The sequence below is a fragment of the Pholis gunnellus genome, assembly GCF_910591455.1.
Source record: "Pholis gunnellus genome assembly, chromosome: 10".
Classification (NCBI taxonomy): domain Eukaryota; kingdom Metazoa; phylum Chordata; class Actinopteri; order Perciformes; family Pholidae; genus Pholis; species Pholis gunnellus.
In genome coordinates, this window is record NC_136537.1 from 13687374 (window position 1) to 13714712 (window position 27339).

The 27339-nt window shown below is 43.5% G+C and overlaps 1 protein-coding gene across 1 annotated transcript in view; it reads right to left on the minus strand.

Moving 5' to 3' along the window:
• Positions 1–14631: 14631 nt before the first annotated feature.
• Positions 14632–27339, minus strand: part of diaph1 (diaphanous related formin 1) — a 58653-nt gene continuing 45945 nt past the window's right edge. The window contains exons 25-27 of the mRNA XM_079168264.1: positions 24910–24999; positions 18062–18118; positions 14632–16894 (exon numbers count right to left, since the gene is read on the minus strand). Of these exons, the coding sequence (XP_079024390.1) occupies positions 16707–16894; positions 18062–18118; positions 24910–24999 (335 nt within the window). The 3' untranslated portion in view covers positions 14632–16706. The remainder of the gene's footprint in view (positions 16895–18061; positions 18119–24909; positions 25000–27339) is intronic.

The window sequence follows — 27339 nt, forward strand, 5'->3', positions numbered from 1 at the left end:
CACAGGTCATTGACATCAGTTCAATTTTGCTGCTAGATGCTAAGTATACTAACGTTACTGGAAGCCAAGCAATGGCCACGCACAACAAACGGCCACGCCCCCCCGACAAAGCTGTAAGCAGCAATACCGGGAGCCAAGCAAGGCCCATTCCAAACATGCATGTATGTATACCAACATTACAGCTAAACTCTTCTTCACTTTCCTGTAGCATGTCTGGGACCGGGAGCCAAGCAATCAGGCCGCTCTTTTGGGACACATTCCAAACGGCCCAAGCAACTAACAGGCGCGGCCCTGGACAACGCTGTAAGCAGCAATACTACGAGCCAAGCAATAGGCCCGCTCTGAACAGGCATCCAGATATACTACCGTCGTTTTTTACTAGTAGGGTACAGCACTAGTCTTAATAATTCATGAAGCTTGCCTGTGAAACACATTCAATGCTATAAGCACGTTAGCTGTTGGCTAGTTAGCTAGTTAGCACGCTAATGCCACCATGCTTTTATGGTACACTGGTTACAGAAAATGAGCCGAACATGCATACTTCTCTCCTACAGTTGAACTAGTCTCCTAGCAGCGGAGGGAAATGGGAGACGTTTGCCGCAGTGTGAGTTAGATAGCTAATTAACATTTCATTTGTGTTCTGTATAGCAAATTCAGTGGTAACATACACGCAAATAGGCTACTAGTTGGCCATCACCAAAACAGTAAACGCAAAAGTATTTTTAACCAATGAAATGATACATAAATGGTACGTACATGTGATTGGTTCGAATGGTGTTCACACTAGAAATGAAGTTCTCAAGAGTTCACTTGTCAGCAGTCCGAGACCACCCCTTCAATGCGGAGTAGAGAGGTTAAGTCCACACTGCAGTTCGAGTCCGGCATTGACCTTAACCCGAACAAACCACAGCTTTGTTCTATCCCTTGTCCTTTTCAGGTGTTCTATGTGACTGTGGCAGATCAAAAGGAGTAAAAAGAGACCAAATGAGGCCACAAAATCTTATTTACAATTAAATTAACATTGTCAGGCTATTTAACTACTGTTCCCTTGTCACATAATAAATTGGAGTAATTCATTGGGACACTTTATTGCCATGCTACTTCTGTTAATGATTGAAAATTATTCACAAAATATATCCGACAAGTCAATTGTGAGTTTAATTGAGTTTTGCATCATCATTAAATTGATTGGAATTTCCATTTTACTGCAAGAAGAAAAGTATTTCAGTAAAACTACCCACAGCAGGAAAAAAATATACTTTTAATTTAGCTGCAAAATGTTTTCATGTATTATATTTTATATCATCTTTTATTTCGATGACAAAAACCTAGTAGTACAGATAAGACCTGAAATACGCTTCCCTCACTGTTCTCTCAAGAGTCATGATTAATACAATTGATATAAAGTTAAAATAGCATGACAACTTATATTGTGTGGTGTCTGCTATTGTCTAAATATTGAGAATAGGTTGATGGTACCAAGACACTGAGGAAAGTATCAAATTAAAAACATGCATACTGCTCATTCCATCTGAACTCACTGTTTCCTCCTCCAGCTCACCATACTAGAGCCACATGTTCTTTAGCTTTCCTCTCACAGATCCTGGGGCCACTAAAGGGAACACGGCAGCCTGCTTTGTGCCTTTCACAAGGTCTTACACAATAACATAGTCCCTATAAATAGCCCATGGGACGTCACCAAGCAAAACAAAAGGAGCGGGCTTTAACTGCACCGCTGCAGATGTTGGGGGATGGAAGGAGAGACAGAGGGATGGAGATGATGCAAGTGTTCGTGAATCAGACGTGGCGTCCATTCAAAGGCCAGCTAATGTATTTTCTCTATAATAAAGTTACTGCCTGAAGATTACACGAGACCAAAAGCTAAGAAAGAATACCTGAAAAAATATATTTTTGTTCATTAAAAAAAGAAATCCCCATCTGCTGGTTTGAAAACATTATTTTTTTGTAAAACAATCCCTCTTTTAGATTAAAGGAAATCATTCCAACGTGACAATCCAGTTGATTCACACAGCTGCATTTCAACATCAAACACTGCAGACTCACATACCCCAAAATGGCCGACTCGACTCACCCTTCTCTCATTTTGTGTTATGTGGTTGCCACGGCAACTGTCAGCCCCAGCTGCTTGCTGGATGCTTTTCTCCCCGTTCCCCACATCTTCATTACAGGTCTATGCATTGGCAGTTATTGGCTTCGCTCGGGGCCTGGCTGAGCTGAATGACCTGCAGGAAGACAAACATATTCAGCCATCAGTCAAACCTGGCAACTCTGAGAGAGACATATGCAGGAAGCATGCGGCAGAATATCCCACACACTGACGGACAGGATGAGTCAGAGGTAATAACGCACTGTGGGTTTGTCCTAGTTTAATTCACTGGAGATCGGTATGAGCTTTCATTTGAGATGGTAAGAATCAAGGAAATTGTTCACATGGGTACTATAGGCTTTACTATAGCTCCTGAGTTACTTTGTCATCCCGTGACTCACAGAGATTCCTGCTGTCCTCACTCTCCCCATGTGTCATCCATTTCCTGGAGGGGAGACCCAGCAGAATGGCAAGACTGTTCTTTTATTGCCCCCTTTACGCCGCCCACCCTATCTCGCTTAATTAAGCACATTCCTACTGATTATTCACACACAATATAGACAATACAGTGACACACACACACACAGAACATTTTTTTTTTTTTTCAAACCAGTGATGTATAGCAGGGTTGACCAAATAGGGGAAGCAGTAGCAGACTGGAACTTGACAGTGGACTGCCTGTGAGCAATAACAACATGAGCCAGACAGCCTGGACATGAGAGAGAATAGCAGGCATCATCACTTCCTGAATGTCACACATGTGTAAACAGGCACACTTATACACCGTGGTCAGTCATTGAAGAAGAAACAAAAGTGCTTAAAAGCTATTTTCTTGAATAGTCTCATCATCAAATCTCCTCTATTTTATCTACATTCTCATCAGAATATTGGAGCAGAAAGTAGAGCAGAGCTGCATTTCCTCCCTCACACCTTCCTGTGAGCTTCCAGGCAGGAGGAGCGAGAGGAAGCCAGGGTCTCATTTCAGGATGATGAGGATCACATCTGATTCATGTCAGGAAAGAGCAGGATGTGACGTAACGGCTGCATGTGGCGGGATAGGAAGTGAGTTTCCGCGCCTTTTTTTGCTCTCCCCCCCCCCTCAGTAGTTCAGCAAAAGGGAGACCACCCCCCTTCATCCTCCCCCTCCGACTTCCTCTTTTCTTTCTTCCCTTCCCCCCCCCTCTTTCCTCCCATCCTGCAGCTGTCTCTGCAGAGTGTTGGGTCACCACATGTTGAAGGACAGAGCCCTGCTCTGTGGATATGCACAAAACACAGCACAGGGATAAAGACCCGCTTAATCTGGACTTTGCCAGGGAATAACTGTGATGAAATGCATATATTCACACTGCCACAGTCAAGTTAAGCAGGGCCTAAATCCAAATGACACACTTAGTGGAGATTACAGCTGAAAGTTTCAGAAACCGAGAAACAGACAGCAGTGGGTTAATGTGATTTCTTCTCATGCAGTGCAGAGAAAGAGACTAGATTGATGTTCCTGATAAAAAATTAACAGGGAGAGAAAGGAATGGGATCTTTCTCTCTGCTGGCACACTCAGGCAGCTCCAAAAATACACTGACTGTGCTGTACGACAACAATTATCAAGTGATATCCACTGATTGGTAGAGTATGAAAACACATTCTACACATGCATTGTCTTACATTTGTAATCATCCTCTCTATGGACACTGTATTTATTTTAGCTGAGAGAGATGCGCCCCTCAGGCAGACTTAACAGGGAGTTCAGTGGTCTTTGGCTGAAAGAGGAGGAGGAGGCCATTGAGCAGGAGCATTGGAGCACTGGAGCCTGAACGTTGCTAAGGCTAACAGCACCCTGATTTAAAGAGACACAGTAATGTGCTGGCTGCTGGCTCGACTAAATCACTGAGATGGAGCTGTAGCAAAGTGGAAGAACAACACAATGCGCCCTTTCAAAGCAGCAAACCCTTTTTCTCTCATCCTCTGAAAAGCCCCCACTCTACTCTCTTTTCCTCTCCCTCTCTCCCTTCGTCTCTGCCAAGAGCTCTCGCGCCTGTTTTCTCAGCTGCGAGGATGGAAATCAGACAGGGGGGAGACAGGAATGAAGGGGGAAAGGCACACTAAGGGGTAGTGAGTTGGATTTAGGGTGATGGAGAAGCAGGCTTAATTGCCTCGTTATAATTTTGCTGCAGAAAGAGAAGATGAGTTGGAAAAGTGTCCTCTCATGATTGAAGTCATGTAAAGGTTACAAGTCAAAGGTAAAGTGTGTTAGATGAAGCATGTGATCTGCTCGGTGATGGGCAGAAAAACAAGAAACAAAATGCAATCCAATGGGCTTCAATTTTGTTTCAATTCACTCACAAAGACAGAACAATGTGCGTGTTTTGAGGGGATCGTAAGCTTCCATCTGGTGCAACGTGGTTTGAGGGCATCTCCTGCCCCCACACTGCCTCTACACTGTCTCCAGCACACACACACACACACTGAATATACGCAAACTACACTCAACCATAACCCTAATCCCTCTTTACAAGCCGTACACCCCATAAGTACCCCTTCCCCCCTACTCAGCACTCACATACACAGGCAACAACCACACCCCCCAGCACAGACAGTGCAGAGTATCTAATCCATTTCCTCCACCACTGTGGTTGTCATGGAAACGCAAAATTCCCCATATGAGTGACTAGAGAAGGAATGAAGAGAGCCGGGAGCAGGGAGCGAGGAGGAAAGCAGAGGATTGGATATGTAAGGGTGTAACAAAGAAGCCACTTAGCTAAAATGTCCTTACTGTCCGTCCTTAGTTCTCTAGCGCGCGCGCGCGTGTGTGTGTGTGTGTGTGTGTACGTGTGCATGCGACTGTTCTCAGGCGTCGGACATGCCATGAATGTGCAGCGCCTCAGACATGCAGACTCTGACACAGAGGCATTTCGACAACTCAGCGCCATGGCGACAGGTGTTGCCGCGGAAATGGTGCAGCTGCTGCATGGATATTTCAGGCTAATAAGCGTGGACCATCAAGCTCCTTTCCTCTCTCTCTCGCTCCTTTCTGTTCCCCGAACCAACACAGCCCTGCATGATACAGGAGGCTGGAATGCAAACTCTGAAGGGAGTCCATCTTGAGCATACAACTGCGTTTATTCTGTGTTATACACGCTGTCTGTCTGATAACAAGAACCAGATGCAGGTTGAGATAGGGAAGATTTTCTAAAAGAGAAAAAGACAAAGAAACTGTAACTTCACTTAGAACTAAAACATAAACACCAAACCCAAGTCATATTATTTACACAAACATTTTAGACCACCAGTGCTTTGAATCACCTAAAACTTGATATATTAAAGAAACCATTTGACATTTTGGGAAATACACTTATTTACTGTCTTTACAAGAGTTTTAACATAAATACAAATACAGTACATAAATAGAAGCAAGTTGTGGTTTTACAGGTGCTGTGCAGTGACAAGAGCAGTGACTTCCTTGTCACTTAGAGAAGAGCAAATCACAGCACTGAAGGCTTTTCTCGATGGAAAAGATGTTTTCGCTCTCCTCCCCATTGGCTTCGGTAAAAGTTTGATTGACAGTTTATCCAATCACCTGCCAAAATATGTTTTAAAGCGCCGCCCCTTTACCGAACAGTTTCCAAGGAAAACCTCCTGCTCCGTTAGGCTACTACATGCACAATTATAAAAGTGGTATACATTTTCTAATCTAAGGTTACAATAACCTGCTCGAAGAAGAGTTTGATATCAGTCATTTTTTGTCTCAGTCAACTAATGCTATTTCAGCATCTACGCTTACCTCTTTAGGAGCCGCCATTGTTGTTTATAACAAAGTTGCCTCTCTGTGTCGTCTCACACACACCCGTAGCTGCCAGTAGGTCCTCACAAGAAGCTGATTGGTCCATGCACTGGCTCGTGGACACTGACCCTATGCATGATGAAAAAAATGGAGATTCCATAAAAAAGTTGCATATTTGTCAACACCAGGGAATAACAAGCTGGACCTAAACAAATCAGAATTCAGAAAGGGGCACCATAGAAATATTTTGAGAGCCATGTCTCACATTCTGACAGTGGTCTGAATGTCAACAGTCTTGGTATGAGGGACTCCACTGCACACCAGGACCTCCGGGACAGGTGTTAAACCCATCAGCAGTGGAGGACACTCACAAAGCTGGGAATTTATTTTTGGACCATGGGAAATACTCAAATACGAGACATACCAGAGGTTTGAACTGATCATTATAACAAACAAGGAAGGATAGACACAGTCCTGCTGCATGAGACGCATTCTAGCATTTATTATATAAACTGCATTTATTTTAAGAATGCAAGGAAATCCATGTGAAGCATCATGACACAGAGCTGTACGCTGGTGAGGACACACACACACACACACACACACACACACACACACACACACACACACACACACACACACACACACACACACACACACACACACACAAGCCGTATTTGTTCTAGTTTTTGGGCTTTTTGACGCAGTGCAGTCAGACTGTGCACAATTAAACTTGCCAAATCAATTCACCCTCTCATTTGGTAATCTGCATAAATCATGACTAGCTTGTTTGCATGAGCGTGTGTGTATCAACAGCAGGTGGGAAACAACCCTAGAAAATACTGCAGGACGTTCTGAGAAATGAGGAGAGAAAAGGAGGGGGGAAGAAAGACGAAAAAAAGCTCCAATGCCCCAATTTACTGCTCTCGTCGCACGTCACCCTCCTCCCCTCCCATCTTTCTCTTTGTTCTTTGCCTCCCATTGTCTACTCTGCATTTCTGTCGGCACATATAACTTCTTTAAGTGGTCAAAATCCTTTCATTTCTTCATTCATCACTACATCCATCTTTCTCATCTCTCTTGTCTAACCCAGATAGCCAGACACTCTCTGCCCTAGATAAAATGGAGGTCTGTCAGTCTCCATTTGTGACCCCGCCTTTCCTCCATCCATCCATCCATCCATCCATCCCTTCCCTCCTCTCCCCCTTTAGTGACCTCCCTGTATTTTCTATCTGAGGTGGTGGTGGAGGTCCAGAGAGCAGTTTGTGGCATTCGTCTGTCCGTGTCTATAAAGCTCAAATATTCATGTGCCCGCTCTGCACCGAGTAACAACAGATGATGTCGGACGGCAACAGACTCCCAGTTTCCATGGCAACCCCCCCCCTCCTCCCCTCCCCTCCCCTTCGCTCCGCTCTCCTCTCCTCTCTCTGACTCAGTTTGGGTGGTAGGGAGGGATGGTGATTACCTCCCTGGTAACATGTGGCAACAGGGGGAGACATGTTAGCATCACAGCAAGTAGATCACTAGGAGGTGAGAGAAGAGGGGGAGGAAAAGGGAGAAACTACAAATAATTAATGTTGGTTAGAGAGAAACAGACAACAAAGGGAAAACAAAATTAAGAGGTTTAGGGATTTTACATTGAACGAAAGACAAAAAAACACATCTCTAAACAGGGGAGGATAGCAAGACAGGTCTACCCGTCTGTCTGCCTCTCCTGGTCTCCTCCTCTGCGCTGCCTCTTTGTCCTCTCTCCCCCCCCCCATAAAGAAGCAGCCCGGCGCAGGGACTGTAAGCTGCTTACTATAATACAGCTTCACAATGCCTCTTAATACTCCTCTTTTACCCCCCACCCACTCAGTCTGTCTGCGAAATGGATTGTAATGCAGTGCACTGCCCCCTATCCCCATGTACTTCCTCACAGTGCGGTGCTTCTGAGATGTAGCTTTTCTGAACGGGAGGTCGCAGCACGTTACCCTTTCTTTCTGCAGAACTGTGGCTCTGGAATCGATTTTAATGCCGCACTTGACCCGTCTGTCCTTTACGTTATCAATAGAGCGGTGAATCATACAGCCTGCATGGTTCAGCTGTAACCGTCCACCGGTCTCAGTGCGTTGTTGTTTACAGGCCTGATCTTTTCTTCTCATCGCCTCTGCTGCAATTCCCATTTTATGCCTGATTGAGTAACAGCCATTGTTTTGCCCTCTGTTGAAGATGTACTGCCTTTTCAGCTGCAGCTATAGTGAGGTTATTTCTCCCTCTGCATTGTCTTTGTTTTAATTCCCAATCTTATCTCTGGTTATGCCACCTCAGCCTCCATTTTAAGGTAAAACAGTGGAGGAGAAAACCATCAAAGCTTGAAGACAACATACATTACGCTCAGCATGTTGTGAGGAAGAACAAGCAAGCAGTAGGGAATAGACCGGGAGGACATGAAAGAGAGAAGGAAATGCATAGAAGAGTGTCGTTGAAAAGAAAAAGAAGAAATATGAAGGGGAAGAGATGAGAGAAGAGAAAGAGACATGAGAGAGGAAACAACGTGAGCCAAAGCAGACAGAGAGGTGAGGAAAGCAGACGAGACGGGCAGGGACTGAAAGAATAATCAAGGAATGTCGGGTTCGGGTGCAGATTTTTGCCAGCAGGAGGTAAGTGTAACCATGGTAACCATGCAAAGGAGTGATGTCATTGCCTCAAATTGCTTGGCATAGTGGGGGTATTTTAGGGGGGGGTTGGCAGTGCCAATCTGTTCTTCACCCTCAGCAGTTTATTATCGCACATCAGGAGAAAAATGGCCATTATCCTGTAAATGGACATTTTTTGTTTCAACCAGCCTTTTACAGATTTATCCCCGAAAACCCCTTTTCTGAGTCCTTTCCTCTAAACTCGTTTCTTGTCCCTCATTGTACAAAAAAGCTGCAACATCTGTTCTAATATTAGTCGGGCATGCGACTATGAATTATAGTCATTAACGATCGCTTGATTTTTTTTCATTGTCTCAATCAATTCATTAACTAGTCACTATAGAATAACGTGTGTTATGTTTTAACTTAACATTGAAAAATACAAAACAGAAAAGCAGCTGTTGTGACATTTTTTCAAGAAAATGTTAAATGAACTGGTAGTAAACTATAAAGGAGTATATGTGTGTCCATGTTTTTCATATCGATCGAGGTCAACATGAAAAATGTGCACATCTGCACTCTGGTATTAATCAGCAAGAATCTGAGGCTATCAATAAAAAAGGCACTTGAACCATAATCCATCAACAGAACAACTCATCTACATCTATAGGTTTGTGAGGTAAAGCATTGTGTGAGCTTTAGATGTCTGTCTCTGTTAGAATCTGCTCCATGTAACCTCTAAATGTCACTGTGGATGTGGGCGGGTTATCTTCACCCCACATTCACCCTCTTCAGATGGGGTTATACTTTATTTAGGACACATACGCACACACACACACACACACACACACACACACACACACACACACACACACACACACACACACACACATAGACCATATCCAGATATTTACTGCCCCCAGAGGAAATCAGACAGCCGCAGGCTCAGCTAATGTAGGTCAATTGACTACCTCCATCAATGTGTATGGACAGATAGGGGGCAGGAGGTAAGACACACACACATACAATTAAAGACACAAGAAAAAAAAGAGACTCTCTTGATCCCTCCTTCCACAATATCATGAAAATGTAACCAGTGAACTTTAACACAACGTGTGTGTGTGTGTGTGTGTGTGTGTGCGCGCATGCATAAACATACAGTAAACAAACAGGATGATCTCTTCAGATGGGTCAGGGGCTCAGACCCTCGTGATAACAGCCTGACAGACACAACAGCCTCAAGGGATCCACGTGGATACCAGCGTCACTTCAACGTCTTCACATCAGTGTTACCAGTTTGTCACCGTCTACTGCACCACCACAGCTTTTGTCTCATCAATAACTACTATTTATTTCCATCTTAAAAAAAAAAAAAAAAAAGCCCTGCGAGAACATGTGGTTCATGCCCACACAACAAAGCACCTTGAGGACAAGCCTGGACAAGCGGACACACGTCGTGACCGTCTTCTTTCATGAACCAAAAACATTCAGTATGAGCCACAGAACTCCTCCACTCTCCCAACTATCCAGCACAAACCGCCCCAGGCTCACTCATCTTGTGTTACATCGAGAAGTCTGGAAATCTTTTTTTTAATTAATTTTTCAGTCACTGGTGGCTAAATACAAGAAGTATTAATGGAGACAGAAAGATGTTTTAATCTTGCACACTTATATTCACATGCAATGTACTGACTCACAGAGACACCCCATGCCAGTCAGCTGTGGTCACATTAACACTTTGTCACAACCATCAACAACATTAGGAACCACGGCTCGCACGGCACTACACTCAAGTGTTAGATTACGACGCTAAACAGTGTGTCCACACTTCCTGTACTGATATCAACACCTTCACAAGAGCCTTTGCATATTTCAGCAACAAACATACTTCTTCTTCCTTTAGGTATTTGTTTACTATACAAGGGAGGACTGTGTAGCTCTTCCTTACTGCTTGGTGTTAGAGAGCGAGAGAGAGAGCGAGAGAGAGAGCACACTATGGTCATGAATGTGGCTGTGTGACCCCTCGGTGCTTATTGATATTCTGTCTGCATCAGCCTTCAGCACAGCCTGCAGAGCAGACAGACACTGCTCTCACTAAATGGCTCTCATATTTAGGAGAGAAATCCTTCCCCCCGAGAGAGACGATGATCTGCTGGGATGAGCCATAACATTATGGATTAGGGATATAGATTCAAAAATTAAAATTGCTTGTGGTGGCAGGATTCATGTGTGTTGAAGTGGATTAGGGATCGTAGGGTTCATGGTGAATCTGGGCAGCGTGAGATCAGCGTGCCTTAAAAATGTGAGGGAATATGCTACAAACACTCTCTCTGCTTTCTTCTGAACTGAGTTTTATGAAAAAAAAGAAAACGAACATAACTTAAACTCTTCTCTCTCTCTGGTGCGTAAATACATGTTGGATCTGATGTTTCTCATAGTTTCATCATAGCTAGTTGACTGAAGAAGTAAAGGCTAGTTTGCATTGCAATGTATGAGTAGAGAAAAGTGAGGGCGCAAAGGGAGGCAAGAAAGGGTGAGGAGGTTGAGGGACAAAAAGAAACGGGCTTGAATTCTCTGCTGGTAATACATGAAGTTTAGTCAAACTTTTAAACATCTCCGACAAAATTCACACAGAGGCCTGTTTCACATAATGCACAGTCCTCTTGACAAAAGCCCCATCTGCTCTCTAATGGGATTTAATGCTTAGGTTGTCTCTCTATGTTGGGCGTCTTGAGATCTTGTACACACAACAACAACAAAAAGCACACAAGCACGCACATTGAAGTCATCTTCATAAGATTCATGCTGGTAAGCAGGACATGCTGACTTTTGTCTCAGCAGACAAACATCACAATGTTTTAGTGCAAGCCATGCTTCACTTCCAGATGAACAAACACAGACAAGACGCAAACTGAAGACATATGAACAGAAAAATCCTACGACAGGCTGGGATGGGGAAGTAATTAGAAACAAAGGGGACAGAGGAAGCCTGGAAGAAGAGAGCATAAAGGAAGCGAGACGGGATGCATGGGCATGTAAGCAGAAACAGAATCCTATATTGAAGCAACTCAACAGATGTTAGGTATGTTTATGGACACGGGAGAACCAGACAGACCGACACAGAGTCCTGCCTGAGACAGGCAGACAGTGTTTTCATCTCTGCCCCCTGGTGCTTCAGGGTGATTCTGGCAGCGCTGTGATGATGGAGATGTCACTCAGCGGTGTGTGATGGCACAGCCAATCGGTTGACACTCACTGGCCCATGTTAATTGTCTGCTAATTGTGTGTCACATGAAGAGTGTTATACAAGCAAGCGAGACATTTGATCAAAGGGATATTATTAAGATATGATGGCGGATGCAGGGAGGGACACATTTACACACTAAGAAGCATGCGTGTGAATGTATGCCCTTCCTTGCAGGCAAATTCATAATGATGCAAATAAGCACACAAATGCACAGACATATTCAAAATATGCAGTCATACAAGACATTCAAAGAGGGTTTTTTTTGCATTCTTCAGGAGTCACTCAAACCCTGTTTCTGTGGAGTTTAAATGCCACAGTCGTGTGTATTTCTCTCCTGAAGCAGCAGGGAGGTTGAGAAATGGCCAATCTAAACAAATGAAGTGAGGCTTTAATCCGCAGTTCTCTGAAATGGAGACTGGGAGAAGCGGTGGAGTGTACAGCCAAGTTAAGACACAAATGAAACACATTTATTTCAGAGCCCTGGCAATGTGGGTGCTAATGGCAGCCAGAGAAATGCACTCACACAAAACTTCTGGGTCAGAGGAAAAGAAAAGAAAGAGCATTCGATGTAGAAGGGACGAGGAAATAGGAGGCGAGGGGAATCATACAAAATATAAAACGACAGTATGCTGCGTGCATATAAATCAATTGTTTTCTTCTCTCCACAGAGGTCACATCTCCTCTTCCACATCTAACACTCCCTCCCTCCTCCAGGAGGCAGAGGGGTGGCAGATATTCACCGAGGTTCACTTTGCTACCTGGAGACCGACAGCCTCCCTCAGCCGGCCAATCAGAAGCTGTGAAAAACAGGCTTCTGCTCTGCGATTGGTCCGCTGCTCCCAGGAACTCATTCCACTATCAATGGCTGTGTCATTGTGTCGTCTGGCAGTGCTGAAGCCAATTATGCTGCCCTCTTTCTTTGTGCAGACCTCTTTTCTCCAGCAGACCCCCTTCACACATATAAGGGCATACACGCAGACACACACGCATACAAATCACCCCAGACTCCAGAGAATGTCACAGCAAGAGACAGGAGTCTGGGAATCAGGCATCAGGAGGACCTGAAACGATTGTAATGAGACATCGTTATAGATAAATTAACCCTGCATCTCAATAAATACAAAACCTAAATGTGTTAACTCTCTTGCAAACCTTAACCTTTGGTGTTATTCTTCTACTGGTAGTCCAGGTTGTAGCTATGCAACCCTGCCTTTTAAACAAATTAGGTTCACAGCTGTTTTTATGCAACTGCAACATTTAGCAATAAACATTATAGGTTTATATTGCAAAATAAATGACTGATGTTAAATAATAATCTATGATTTACTGATGATGATAACAACAAAGTGATAATTAACCAATTAATGTGAACATGTATTATATCTAAACCTTTGAAGAGCAAGACTAGCAGTCTACAGCATAGCGACTCTATATGACGCTATCAATGCTATATAGAGGCTGTACTAAATGCTAACGCCATTAAATGCTCACAATGAGTACGCTAACACTGATGTTTAGCAGTAGTAATGTTTACCATCTTAGTTTAGCATGTCATCATGCAAATATATGCCAATAGTATACTATGACTTTTTATTACATTCTATAGTTTGAGCTTTTATAACTACATTTCACTTTTTTTTTCATTTTCATGCCATACTATGACTTTTTATGAAATACTATCCCATGCATTTGTTTTCTAAATATTTATGATAAACTGTACTGTGATGTTTTTCTTATTAAATATGTCATACAACACAATTAATTGTTGTTACTATTCTAACTTTCCTATGACTTTTATGACTAACTATACTAAGAGATTTATTGAAATACTATACCATTATTTTTTTGGAATCATATCTAAAACTATACTATGACTTTTTTCAACAAACTATACTATGAATGTTTTACTATATAATGCATTTTTTGACTTTTGTCGACATTTTAAGGTAAGACTTTTTGATATTCTATACTATTAATACTTTTTCTACTCTAATGCATTTTACGACGTATTATACTATTACATTTTGTTGTACTTTTTTCGACATACTACACTATGAATTCTTTACCATTACCTTTCCTGACTATTTCATGGCTTACTAGTATAGGATTACTTTTTAATGACATTATACTGCATTTCTTTCATGATTTTTTTCTGACGTACTATAACTTTTATGACCTTTAATGTTGGAAGTATGACTGTCGGAGGCATTCAATACAATCACTTTTTTAATCATGCATTATATTAAGAATGTTGATGTTTTTAATAAGATACTATGGAATTCTTTAATGACATACTTTTCTGATGCAAAGGTTTCAGTCTGAACAAGTTGCAGTCAGAGAGAATATCAGAATGCTCTCGGAGATGTGGGAGGAAATCTGTTCAAAGAAAAGAATCAACTCACATTACAGAACAAAGCTGAGGACAGGGAAACCTCTCCAGCTATTTTGGGTGTGCATCCGTGTAGCCGGGATGACACAGCAGGGTATTCCCAGAACAGGCCTGTACTGGCTAGGCTGACCACTACAGGGAGGAGAAGAGTGCAAATCATGACTTATCATAGTACTTTGTTCCAGTATCTCCAGAAACAGACACTAGAACAAAGAATGGTGGTTATACAGTATTAGTAGTGGCAGTGACAGAAGGGTCCGAACAGGAGAGGGGACACAAAAGATGAGATAACAGCATATAGGCATCAACTGTTCTCCGTTCTCTCTCCCTCTCACACAGTTTTATGTAAGTGCCATGTGTAACACTGGCAATCAATGCTGGAAAATGTCTCAGGAAGCCCATGGAGCCATGGAAAAACCCTGGACTGCTTCTGTCACAATAACTAAAACGGTGTTGTTCATTCTGTCTTTTGGCAATAAAATGACACTTTCACTGCAACGTGTTGAAACTATCTGGTATTTTACTGCACAATGTGTTTACATGAGAGAGAGGAGAGGAGGGGGAGCTAGAAGTTTCACATCAACAGATCAACAGAAGACGCACACACTTTCAGAATGAGCCAGTCGTATCATTAAATTACTAAAGAATGTTTTAATAGTTCTGTGTAGCAAACAGAATGACTATGTGCATTATTCTGTATACATAGAGCAACCAAAAAAAAATTGTCTTCATTCAAATACAATAAAATAATCAAGTGTAAAAATTAACATAGAAAACATCTCTTAAAAAAATGAACAAACAAAAGGAATGACTCGAATTAGAAAACACAAATATTCCAGTGATATTCTTTCCTTAACGTTGAAAACAGCCAACTTCCATCATCTGTTACACACAATCACCGGGCATTGACCACCTGAAGAGACGGGTCGAATAATAGAACAGCCGACGAGTCTCCCGATATCTTTGAGAGATAATTATTCTGCGTTACTGGACTCAAATGTAGCACCAGCACTTGATCAGGTCAAGGATCTGCACTGTACTTAAATAACCTTATTTCCTTTTATGTTTGAGAATTGTTTTATAAAGACTTTCCTCAATCAGGGGCCAAACGAAGCCCTGACCTTGAACCAGCAGGTTGATAAACCCAGTAGTTTCTACATCATGCCGCCGACTGGGCGTCAGGGCTGGAGTGCGCGCAGTATAGTATTATGTTTGCATAGCTATAAATATTGCATGGAGCCGTTGACGTCACCTCTCCGGATTCTTGTCAGATATTACACCACAACATCATGGCAACATGTATGCTGATGGCTACTGAATACAAATAGGAGCAAGGGCATTCAGCAACTACTGCTGCCGTTCAGCGGGAGGGAAAGTGGGTGAACAACACAAACGTCTTGTCTCAGCAGTTTTCCAGTGTGCGATATCTTCATCAGAAAGACCACAACGCTGTTTATGAAACCCCGGGTTTATGCCAGCATGCTCGGTACCATACAGTAATTACAGATGGCAACACACCCATGCACTCAAACCTAAACGCACAAACATGTCGGAAGTCGAGTGTGCACATAAAACTAAATATAGGTGGCATACTTTCACACACTCATTCTTATGCAAAAAAGCACAGGCATGTAAAGGCTAGCATATTAAATGGAAACAACTAAAATGGTTTAACCGACTTTCTTCTTCTCCAGTCTACCTCTAATTCCCTCTGGGGTTTTAGGAATGCTCATGTGAATGGATGTAAGCACGTTTTCTTCATAAAACTGTTGTGGGCACATGTGGTAGCTAAGACAAGTTTGTGTAAATTATCTCCATTTTTATGTGAAATCTATGTTACGCATGCACACCAGTGAACAAAATCCCTTCTCAGTCAAAAATAAATCAAAACACACGGAAACACCCAAGTGATGACTGACAGCAGCCCAGTGTGAACGTGACCGCCGGGGAGGGAAATGACAAGACTGGATTTGTATTGGTTGGCACTTTTTTCAATAACACAGCAAAAGTGATTAACATTTACAAACAGTAACATACAGTATATCAGGCAGATGCAAAGCAATATGTTTCATATGATAAAAAAAAAAAACGATGTGGAAAAGCGTAATGTGGTCTTGTCCTGGTACATCCAGAGAAAACTTGCACCTGCAGGATTTGCCCAATTCCAGACATTTCCGGTCTAAATTTGGGATTTGGAAAATAACCACAAAGAAGGGCGGATCCCTCCTGAGTAAGTCTTTGGAATCGCTGAAGTTGGCCTTTGTCGAATGACGGGTGAATAAAGTGAAAAAGAAACAGACAAAAATACATGAACAGATATGTGCACATGCTGAAGAAAGCAATTCGATCTTTTTGACAGTGGCAAAGATCCAAAGGTTGAGGAGCGAGCCCTGCCCTCATCCTCTGCCACTCCCTGAAGACGCAGTCAATGCGACCCTTAAAGATGGCCCCGTTAAGGATCGAACTCTGAGAAACATGGGGCTGTTGTCCGTGAGCTAATCTCAGATTGATATTGGCCCCTGGAATGGCTATCACAGACGGTGAGTTAAAATATTTCTGCCCCGTCTGCCTAATGGGACCGAGAGAGAGTAGCGTCCAGTAACTCCTCCAATGACTCCGCTCCTTCTGGTTTAGGCTCCTCCTTCTCCTCGGTCTTCTTCTTCTTAGCGGGCTGTTTGCTGGATGAGGGTGTCTCTTCCTGCATCAGCTCTTTGGCCAGGATGTTGGTCACTGCATGACCAGCTCGTCGGTGGTTGGCTGAGAAAGAGAAATACAGTTAGTGAGATAACAATGACACTAAGATGTCATGTTTATATTAGATCAAGTCCATACAGATATGTCAGCGCATGCCATGAATATCTGATGTTTGAAAAAGTCAGTTAGCCAAACAACACCACATCGGCAGACTGATGAAACACAACAGAGATGCTCCATTTCTTTCCAACATACAGATACATGCATTACCGCGACACACAAACACAGAAACGGCTTAATGGTACGACTGTGTGTGTGTGTGGATTAATGCGACATCTGGAGCCAACTCACTGCTAATGTCAGCTTAGCCTCAACTTGATCTTAAAGTGTGGAAAATGAGTAAAAGAGGAAGGACACCCGACGCATGGGAGACGTTTAGATGAAGAGGAACGGGGACTGATGGAATGACTGTTTAGACGCTAAGAAGGAAGCGGTAGGACGAAGGGTGAGACGCCATGAAGAGCAGAGTGACTCATCCTGTGGGAAGATTACGGAGGTTGGGATGGATGAAAATGAGACGAACGCGGATGGAGAGATTGAGGAAAAAGGAGGCATGAGCTGAGAGGAAGTAGTAGAATAGATCACAGACAAATAGTGGATGCAGTGAGGAAAGATAAGAGATGCACACAGTGTGACGGATTGTGCCCCGAGGATGCTGCCGGTTTTATTCTTCTACATGCTTACTCTGTTATTTCCTCCTCCTCCTCCCACACACACACACACACACACACACACACACACACACACACACACACACACACACACACACAAGCAGTAGCCTTGCTCTCATCTCTCATTCCCTCTCCATCCTTTACCACGCTTCATTTTCCTGCGTGGGAGGAGCGCTGTGCAGCAGCGGCCATTTTGAATTATATAGGTCAGTGGGAGATTGTGTTGTGGTGTTTGGCTGTCATGTTCTGCCTGGTCTGGTGTATGTTCACAACTCAGACAGAGGCTGTGAACAAAGGTTTGACATCAGCACAGGACACACTTGTTACATACACACACATTGATGTTACGGTTCCTACTGATGGGAAAAAAAACTATCAGTCCAACAAGGTCATGATGCAAACCAATAGCAATACACATGCAAATGAACCATGGAACACAAACAACAAACCAATATTTGACACATGGTTCAGACGGCGGGAGAAGAACAACAACACACACAAAGAAAAGTTACCGAACAGGTCTCCAGAACTAGCTGTGACAAAGACACAATGGAGTCTGGGAAGAAAGAGGAGAAGAAGGATTGGAGACTTAGAGTCAAGTTCACGGTTTACTTGTCTTCTTCTAGATGTGAAACTCAGCTGGACTGATGAGCAGACAGCTGGTGTGTCAAATTAACATTTCTCACACACACACACACTCACACTTTCCTTGGAGATTCTCTCTGGCTCAGTCAACTCAAATACGTCCTCCATATCTATTTTTGTGCCTTTCCCAAACCTCTTCTCCCTTACTCATAAACGAACTAATTAGAAATTATGCAAATGACCCAAAAAAACAGAGAATGAGTGTGCGTCAGTGTGGGTGTTATTCTATGTGTATGTGTGCCATCCAACCCGCAGAGAAAAGCTCTTCAAAGGCTGTCAACCCAGCTCCTCTCCTCCCTCATCCTCCTCCACTCCCTCTCGAGAGAAGACAGAGAGGAGGGAGAGGGCGGGATGAGAGTCGGGATCAGAGGGCTGCAGCACCGGCAAGATGAATTAAGACAGAAACCTGCAGATTAAAGTAAAGACAGGAACATGTGCAGTGACGATGTGCACATTTTATCTGCATTTAAACTCAAACAGCTTCAGAAGCAAATACATCACCTAAAAAAAACACATTTAAAGAATGTATACTATATATACTTTCATAAAAAAAAAAAAAGGCAAACTATTTGCTGGGGACTTCAGATTTTAGTTAATGTTACTCAAAGAGGTGTTAACAGTGCTTTGTTGGGGACCAATAACAAAATATTAAATATCACCAGACTTAGCAGCTGTCACCAGACTTTGCAGCTGTCCAGATCATGTTTCTTCCACCTAAGAAATATCAGTAAACTAAGATCTGTAGTATCAACACCTGAACTAGAGATGATCATTCACACATGTATCTCTTCACGGATTCACTACTGTGACACACTTTTCTCATCACTCAGTGTATCCGCTCTTAACCGCTTGCAGGTCATCCAAAACGCTGCCGCCAGATTACTCACCAGGACAAATCGACGGTCTCACATCCCCTCCGTACTCCGATCTCTCCACTGGCTCCCTACACGGTCAGGCTCCTACATACGTAGCTGATCTACTTCACCCCTATTCACCCGCCCGCGCTCTCGGGTCAAACGTTTTAGGTCTTCGGTCTGTCCCACGCACTCGCCTTAAGACCCGTGGTGACCGAGCTTTTGAGGCAGTAGCACCGAGGCTGTGGAATGCTCTGCCTGCACCTCTACGCCTCGCAGATTCTGTGAAAACTTTTAGAAACCAGCACAAAACGCACCTTTTTAGACCGGCGTTTGGGTTAAACCCATGTCCTAGACCTGCTTTTTTAATTTTGCATTTTTTCTGTGTGTATGTACATTATTGGCCCTATGGTCACATTGTGTTTTTTATGCTGGTTATTTCTGCCCTGTTAAGCACTTTGTGACTTTTGTCTGTGAAAAGCGCTTTATAAATACATTTTACTTACTTAGCCTTTAAGGGATCGCTTCAAAGTAGATCAGAGCCTAAAACTGCCACGTTACCATTCAGTGGAAACTACCTGGAATGATGTTGCAGCTTTCAGATAGTCAGAAGTCATCTCTTGTCACTACCACTCACATTGAACTCAGTTGTTAAAAGACTCATGTGGCTCTGAAAGGAGCCGTCTAAAGCCTTTATTTATGTCTTTTAGCCTGAACATTGTGAAAGTGCAGAACAGAAATCAGTTTAGTGCCCCTTTCACACGTGGCACTACAAACATAGGAAACACTCAGCATGTGTATCCAGAAACTAGCTGTGATGTTGACTAAATGATCCATGCACTTGGCGTGCAGCAGCAGGAAATGAGACGTCGGGACTCACAACAAAGACCGTTTACTGGTGAACGAACGTGTTTGCACATTGAGGGGTCGATCGGCGGCACAAAGAGTGAAGTGAAAAGATCATCTGTAACACATTACACTCCGGGAGACTAAATAACGACTGCCTGATGAGGGAAAGAGCTCTTTGTTGTACAGTACATGAGAGTGTGCCGACCTTATGAGGGGAAACCAAAGAACCGGGGAGACGAGCGAGGAGAGAATTTACAGTAAATCAAGTGTAGGGCAGCTTGAGATCAGAAGCGCACAAGAACTAGCTCAGAGGCCTTGTGAAGGCAGGCAAAGTATATGATCACATGACGCAATGGTAACCATTACGAGCATGGTGGTGTATTTGCAGATGTAGGCTGGACCTCCCTCAGTGTCTCCGGCTAAGCAGGGGCTCACATCGCCCTCCTCAGGCCCTGCTGCGTAACACACCGCCGCTCCACACCAGAGGACTGTGGGAAAGAGTGACGTCATCTGGAACCACTGCTGGCCCGCGTCTCGTGTTGGTATTGATGTACAGGCATGCCTTTCATGTCCCCCAATGGGCTCAACTGGTGCATATGTGTGGCTTGCTAGCATGTATTGTCTCAGTGGGTGTTTAGTATGCATCACCACTGCTTCACTAATGACTTGATTGATGAGAGCTCTCTTATTGGTCTGAATTATCTCCTGTGTGTGTGCGTCTTTGTGTGTGTTTGTGTGAACATCTGTGACAGCACAGATCTCTATGGGGGGCTTTTTTTTCTTTTTTTTTGGTAGGAGCAGACCGTCTGCAGAGCCAGCGTGTGCCTCTTTTGTTCCCCTTTATCTCCGTCTCTCTGTTGTGATTGGTGCTTTGTCAACTAGTTGCTACTGCGATTGGTTGTTCTGGCAAAGGGTCGTGACCTAGCAGATGGGTCTATAGTGAGTGTTTAGACACGTCATTCCTCCACACACACACGAGTGCCCTTATATTGCTTTAAAACACACACACGCACACAAATTAGGCTGATGTAGCCAAGCTGACAAGTCTGTATTCATACAAGAGGACAAAGATAACTTCCAATCTCAGGCAGAGAGCCACAGTGTGATGGTGTTTGAAAAACTATGCAAGGCTGTCTGTCCTCTGGAATGTAACGTGTCTGTTTGGGTGCATGTATCGGTACGCAAACCTCCATCCATGTGTCTTTGTATTGGCATGCAAGCATCTGGTGTGTGCGTTTTGTCTGTATGTGTTTAAAGGGGGGGGTAGACAGCTGAGGATACCCCATGCAGTCCTCTCATTCAACACAACCAGCACAAAGACACACACACACACACAGAGTGAGCTGGGGTACAGGTCAAAGGTGAGGAGGTATATAGCCTCCGCAGCCTCGTGGCTTTCCATTCAGTCACAATTCTGTGACACAATAAGCATGACCACACACTCAATGGGCCCTTTAACACAAAGTTGGTGACGTTTACGGTCGCCGCAGCTGTGAGGAGAGGAAGGAAAGAGGAGGGGAAGGAAGGGGACACGTGTCGTGTAATGAAGACCCTCACTCGCACAATAGTGGTGACACAGAACACGAAAACAATCTAATAAAAATTATATATGTTGTTGCCACATTAGGCCACCTTACAAAGTTGTCCTCAAAAGTGTTTAAAAGCCATGGAAAGTGAACACCTAATGTAATAAGTCTGCTGTGCCTCTTGTCAGCTGTAAATGTAGGCTTACCCTTTGTTGAACTATTATTACAATGTTTAACAGCAAAATTAATTAATTAATTTAACTGCCCTCTTTTGCTCCTGACCTCATCTGGACCGTGCTGATTGTTATCAAACATATACACATATATATATACACACACACACACACACTAAGTATATAATAAGGCTTTCAAAGTCAAAATTAGGAAGTAATGGGCAGCACCTTAAGGCAGCAAGATCCTTCTACCCGATAAAAAAAGGGCAGAAAGTCTGTGTGATAACTTGGCATTGTGATCTGATTGAAATGAGTTTATGCATATTTTTACATTGCTGGAAATAAGAAGAATATGCTTGTTGCCACTCCTGTTGCACAGGCAACTGTGAAAGATAACTCCTTGGGAAATACATATGGATATATAGTAAAACTTTACTGGCTGATATGCTGATAAGTAACTACATTTTCACATTTGGGGGACTCTTATGTAATGCTTTATTAAATGTAATTGTAATACCCCATATGTATTATCATGTCTTTATGAAAACCGGCATCTTAAAACTAATATTAATACTACAGTTTAGTTAAATGCAGAACTAATTAGCCTCAGCACCTGTTTTTAATGCATCAAGGCGATTGATTATGTTGGGATATCAGGCAATCAGAGGGCAACTGATTTTTATGTGTGGCTTCATTGTGACGTTGTACTTCCCTGCAAAGAGGAACCACGACCCCCTCCTCCGCTGCTTTGCTCATTCATAGATCATTCAAGCGGATGAACCTTTGCTTTGTGTCTGCACACTCAGTACGTGACATCTGATCAGTAATGCCATGAACACAAGAGTACAAATCAATTGTATTTTAGCTGCATGGACAGATTAGAAGAGCAACTGGTTCAACTGGCCTCAGGGCCAGTGACGTATTATATCTCACGATCAGTGAGAGGGAGGACGAGAGAGATGAGGACACAGCTCGCCAAAATGATGCCTGCTTTATTAACTCTTACAGCTTCAAATGTATCTATCTATCTGTAATCTCTATTATTGTTTTCGTAGAGCTGTGGCTCCTTCTGATATTGTGTTTTGTCTTTTAATGACAGGCAAAGAAAAGAATAAGTCGGATTTTCTGTCATATCTACAAATATGTTCTGCTCCGCATGCAAAATATTGTATAGGCGTATTACACATTATGGAGTAAACACTGAAATACTTTCCATGCACACATGAGCTGGACAAATGAGATGGTCAAACAGGCTAACTGTGGCGCCAGAGTCAGGATGTGCCTCCTCCTACTTCATTAAATTAAGACCTCTGACTCAATCAACTAGTCACAGACACTCCTATTGTGTGGGTGAAGGGCTTCCGGGGTGTACGAAGCAACGTGGGTAACTGGAGAGGAGTGGCCTTTAAACATATGTGGAGAAAACAAACTCCTAGCAAAGCTGAGATTGCCCAAAAAACCACAGCAGGGCTTCAAACACTCCACATCAGCCATGGAAAACCCTGAACTTTGGAAAAGAAAACTAAAATGACAAGACCGAGAAAAAAAAAAAAAAAAGGAGACAGGGAGGAGGCACTGAGCAGAGATGTGATACATACAGCCACTTATATTTTCCTTCTCTTTTCTACCACAGATAAGCATACAGAGGGAGGAAGGTTCTCTCTCACTTACTCTCTCTTGAACGCACATTAAGGTATTTCCTGTTAGGAGTGCGAGGTGGCCAAACAGGATTATGGGTGACTGAGTGAGCCCTCAAGTGGGCCCCATTTTCTCTCGTACGGGGCTCATTTCCCCGGCTCCCGCTTCTCCCACCAGTTCCTCTTCCAACTGTTTTCTCAGCCAGTTTAGTGGCGACGAGCCGGTGCAGTTTGTGATTAAAGAAAGTTTGCTGCACTTAGCGATATACTCAGTGTGACTTAGTGGACCACGTCTTACAACCCCTGTTTAATTGTTAACATAACTGCTAACAGGCTAAATAAATGCACTCAGTGACTGAAAGAAAGAAAGATGAAAGACAGAAAGAAAGAAAGAAAAAAAGTGCAGTCTACCCTCCGGCTCTGTGTTATTCCACTCTGGAGCTCTGCTTCACATCTGGCTTCTATTGAAGGAGGTATTGGGTTTCACTCACTCTTCCCCAGCCTCTGTGTGAATACTGAACCCACACATGAATGCATGTGAACACACACACACACACACACACACACACACAGGCTCTCTCAGTTAATGTGCACTGGACACTTTACAACTCACATGGTTACACACGAGTTTCCTAACACAAGGTATCATATTACAAGCTACTATCCTAAAAGCTCACACTGCCTCATGTTCATCCTAAGTCTGGATCGGGCGCTGGGACACCCGGCAGAATGAGTAGCTAACCATATTACTGTCCCGTCGCTTACAGACTGAACACGCGGCCGGAATGATAATCAATCCAGACTGTGCTCAGGAACATGTCCTCAGACACAGCGCATGGACTTCTGGCTGGCCCAGTAATGACAAAAACATAGATCCAATTTTTTGGGTTCCAAGATAAAGCAGAAAAAAGATTTTGAGTTGAATGATTTTTGATAATATATATTTTATGATATATATTAATGTACATTTACAGTGAGCTGGGGTTTCACACCTAACATAGAAAGAATGTTTTCCACATCACACTTGTGTAAGTTGCATATTGGACCATGATTGGCTCGCCCACTAGTTCTCATACATGTCTTTACCTCAGATTCAAGTTAAGCACAGACAGTTTCCCTCTTCAGCAGATTCATTTCTAGAGTCTAACTAAGTAAAAATGGGCAAACCCCATTTTGAGTAAAGAGGGGCATTAACAATTTGTATCTTCTTTATATTTTAGCCTGATCAATCACTGATTCCACTTCCTTAGACTGTGTACCCACACTTAGAATGTCCTATTCCACAGCCACACCCTCGCCAGTTGTTCCTCTCTCAAGTCTCTTCCTGCCCACACCCACGCCTTGGCCGCCTCCCTCTTCTGTTGTCGTGAATTGCATTTGTAACCATGGCCACAGAATACTATCACAACCCAAAGACTCTGAGCCGTGCAACAGATGGAGCAGAGACACGGGCAACACAAACAAATGTGTTGTTGTGTGTTGACAGAAACGGAGAGGAAGAGGGAGATGGAACAAATGAGTCTCGTATGCTCCACGTGTTTCACTGTAGTAATGCGTAAGCGTGTGTGAAAGGAAACAGAAATCTGTAAATCGGGTAGGGCATGACGTTTTGGAACACCTGCATGTTTTGCGAAGATGAACTGCTCTGCTTGTGTACGAGTACCTGCTTGCCGTGGTCCTCTCTTTCTCCTGAAAGCAGCGCCGGACTGCAGCGCCTCCAGCAGGCCATCCATGATTCCAGTTTCATCCCCCTCTGTAAACACAGCATCAACAACATCAGCAACGCATCAACAAACCCTGGAACAAACCAATATAAGGAGACACATTAGAACTTGTATTCATGTCAAACACACACAGACACACACACACACACATACAAAAACACACATACACATGCTACTCCACTATCACAACCATGTTATTATAAATCAATACAACCCTGACATCGTACGCTAATCTTTTGGTGGTTTTTCTAAACCCTCTACCCATCGCTGACACGCCAACACACACGTGGGCAGCGATGTTATTTACCAGCCACGTTGGCAAATTAGCTACATTAACCCATATAGGCAGTGACCCTGTTCAGCTACTGTCTCTGCTAGGAGCTACATGCTGTACTTTCTGGGAGGTAACCTCTAAAACACACACACACACACACACACACACACACACACACCTTCTTATTGGAAGGACACACCCACTGAGACCAAACTTGCTCATGAACATTAAAATAATTGTGGCTGACGGTTAGAATGGTGCTGACTGGAAATGAACCTTGTACCTGTGTATGTGTACGGGTGGGTTTGTGTGTTTGTTTACATGCACATTGTTTATCTGGGGTCTTAAATCAGAGATCAGAGGAGGGGGGCCAAATATGGGAGGGGCTCCACGGCCAGGTTGCTGTGCGTAAAAGTGTTTTGTGGGCAGGATTCAGTGGCTCATCTCAGCGCTCAGGCAGATGGTTTTAATTATTTCAATCGGAACGTGAATAGAGACAGAGGGGTCTAAAAAAGGGGCCAGCGAGGTGGGGTTAAAGGTTTATGTCGTCACCTCCCCAACACACACACACACACACACACACACACACACACACGCACACGCACACGCACACTATATCTAATCCTGCAGTAAGCCATGGAGCAGATGGCCTGTGGTCTCGCCTGTCACGTCAGAGAAAGTCTCCCTCACACACTACACAGGACTTCCACAGCTCACATACACCCCTCAATGTCCACGTCCTGGAACTACACACTTAGTTCAGAACGATGTTTTTCTCCTTCCGGGGAAACACATCTGGCCTGTTTCCACTCACGCTAATCACATGGTTGCCTAAACGAGTGGTGGAAGCACACAGACATACAAACCTATTTGTGACTGTACTGGAGGCGAGAGAGGGACCACACAATAGCCCGGTTGTGTTTAAAACGAGCTGAGTGAACTCCCGACTAAAGCTAGAATGCCCGAGGGCCGGTGCACTGTACTGCATTAGACACACAGCTCTTTAGAGGTTTTGTTTGAGCGTGGCCTTGGGCAACACTATTTCATAAAGCCATATACAAGTCTTCATTTCACAGGGAAGCTTTACAATGTTTGGTTTATTAGAGATTATAAATAGGGCTAATAATTGGGGCTAAACACACTTGATGGGTTCAATCACTTGTTGATAATCATGTGCTCTTGTGTATTCACATGATTTTTCTGTGGAACAGGTACCAGGCTAATTATTGCCATTATTGAGAATCAATACAAAATCAATATTGAAATGGCCTCAAAAACTGTGGTTGCAAAGTCAGTCAGTACAACAATGCCGTGGATTATGAGCAGCACAAGCACGCACACACACACACACACACACACACACACACACACACACACACACACACACACACACACACACACACACACACACACACACACACACACACACACACACACACACACACACACACACACACACACACACACACGGTACAAACAGCAAAGTATTGCCTGAACCAAGTAAGAACATAAGACGGATTAATTAGTGTAATAGCATTAGATCATGAGCTCTTAAATATGTCTCTTTGGACCTGGTCTACATTGAATGCGTGCACGCACACACACGCACACACACACACAAACACACAGAGGGAGGACAGCATCTTGTGTGGAGCAGTAGCACCCCTAATGGACGTTCACACAATAACAGGCGAGGACATGAAAGGAAACATTGAGAGAGAAGAGAGGAGTTACAACAAACTCAAAGAAAAAGAGAGAAAAGTGAAAAGAGTACGGGAATGAAAATAAGTGTTCAAGTTGGAGACAGAATTTGGATTTTCGTAATGTGCCATGATCGTGGCCCTCTTTCACAGTGGCCTGCAGTGAGGCAGGCTACCCAGGCTTATCTTATCCCCTCTGTCACCATGTGCTTCTCTCCTCTACTCCTCACCTCCTTTTCTAGAAGACAACAACAGTCTAATCCTCAAGAGAGCATATGCTGCCTTACTACCCTCCTACCCTCCCCCACACTACTCTCTCACTCGCTCTCTGTGTAGAGCACGAGCACTCCTGCTGGCAGTTCCCATACCAGCATCTGTGTGGGTGTGTAGTCTTT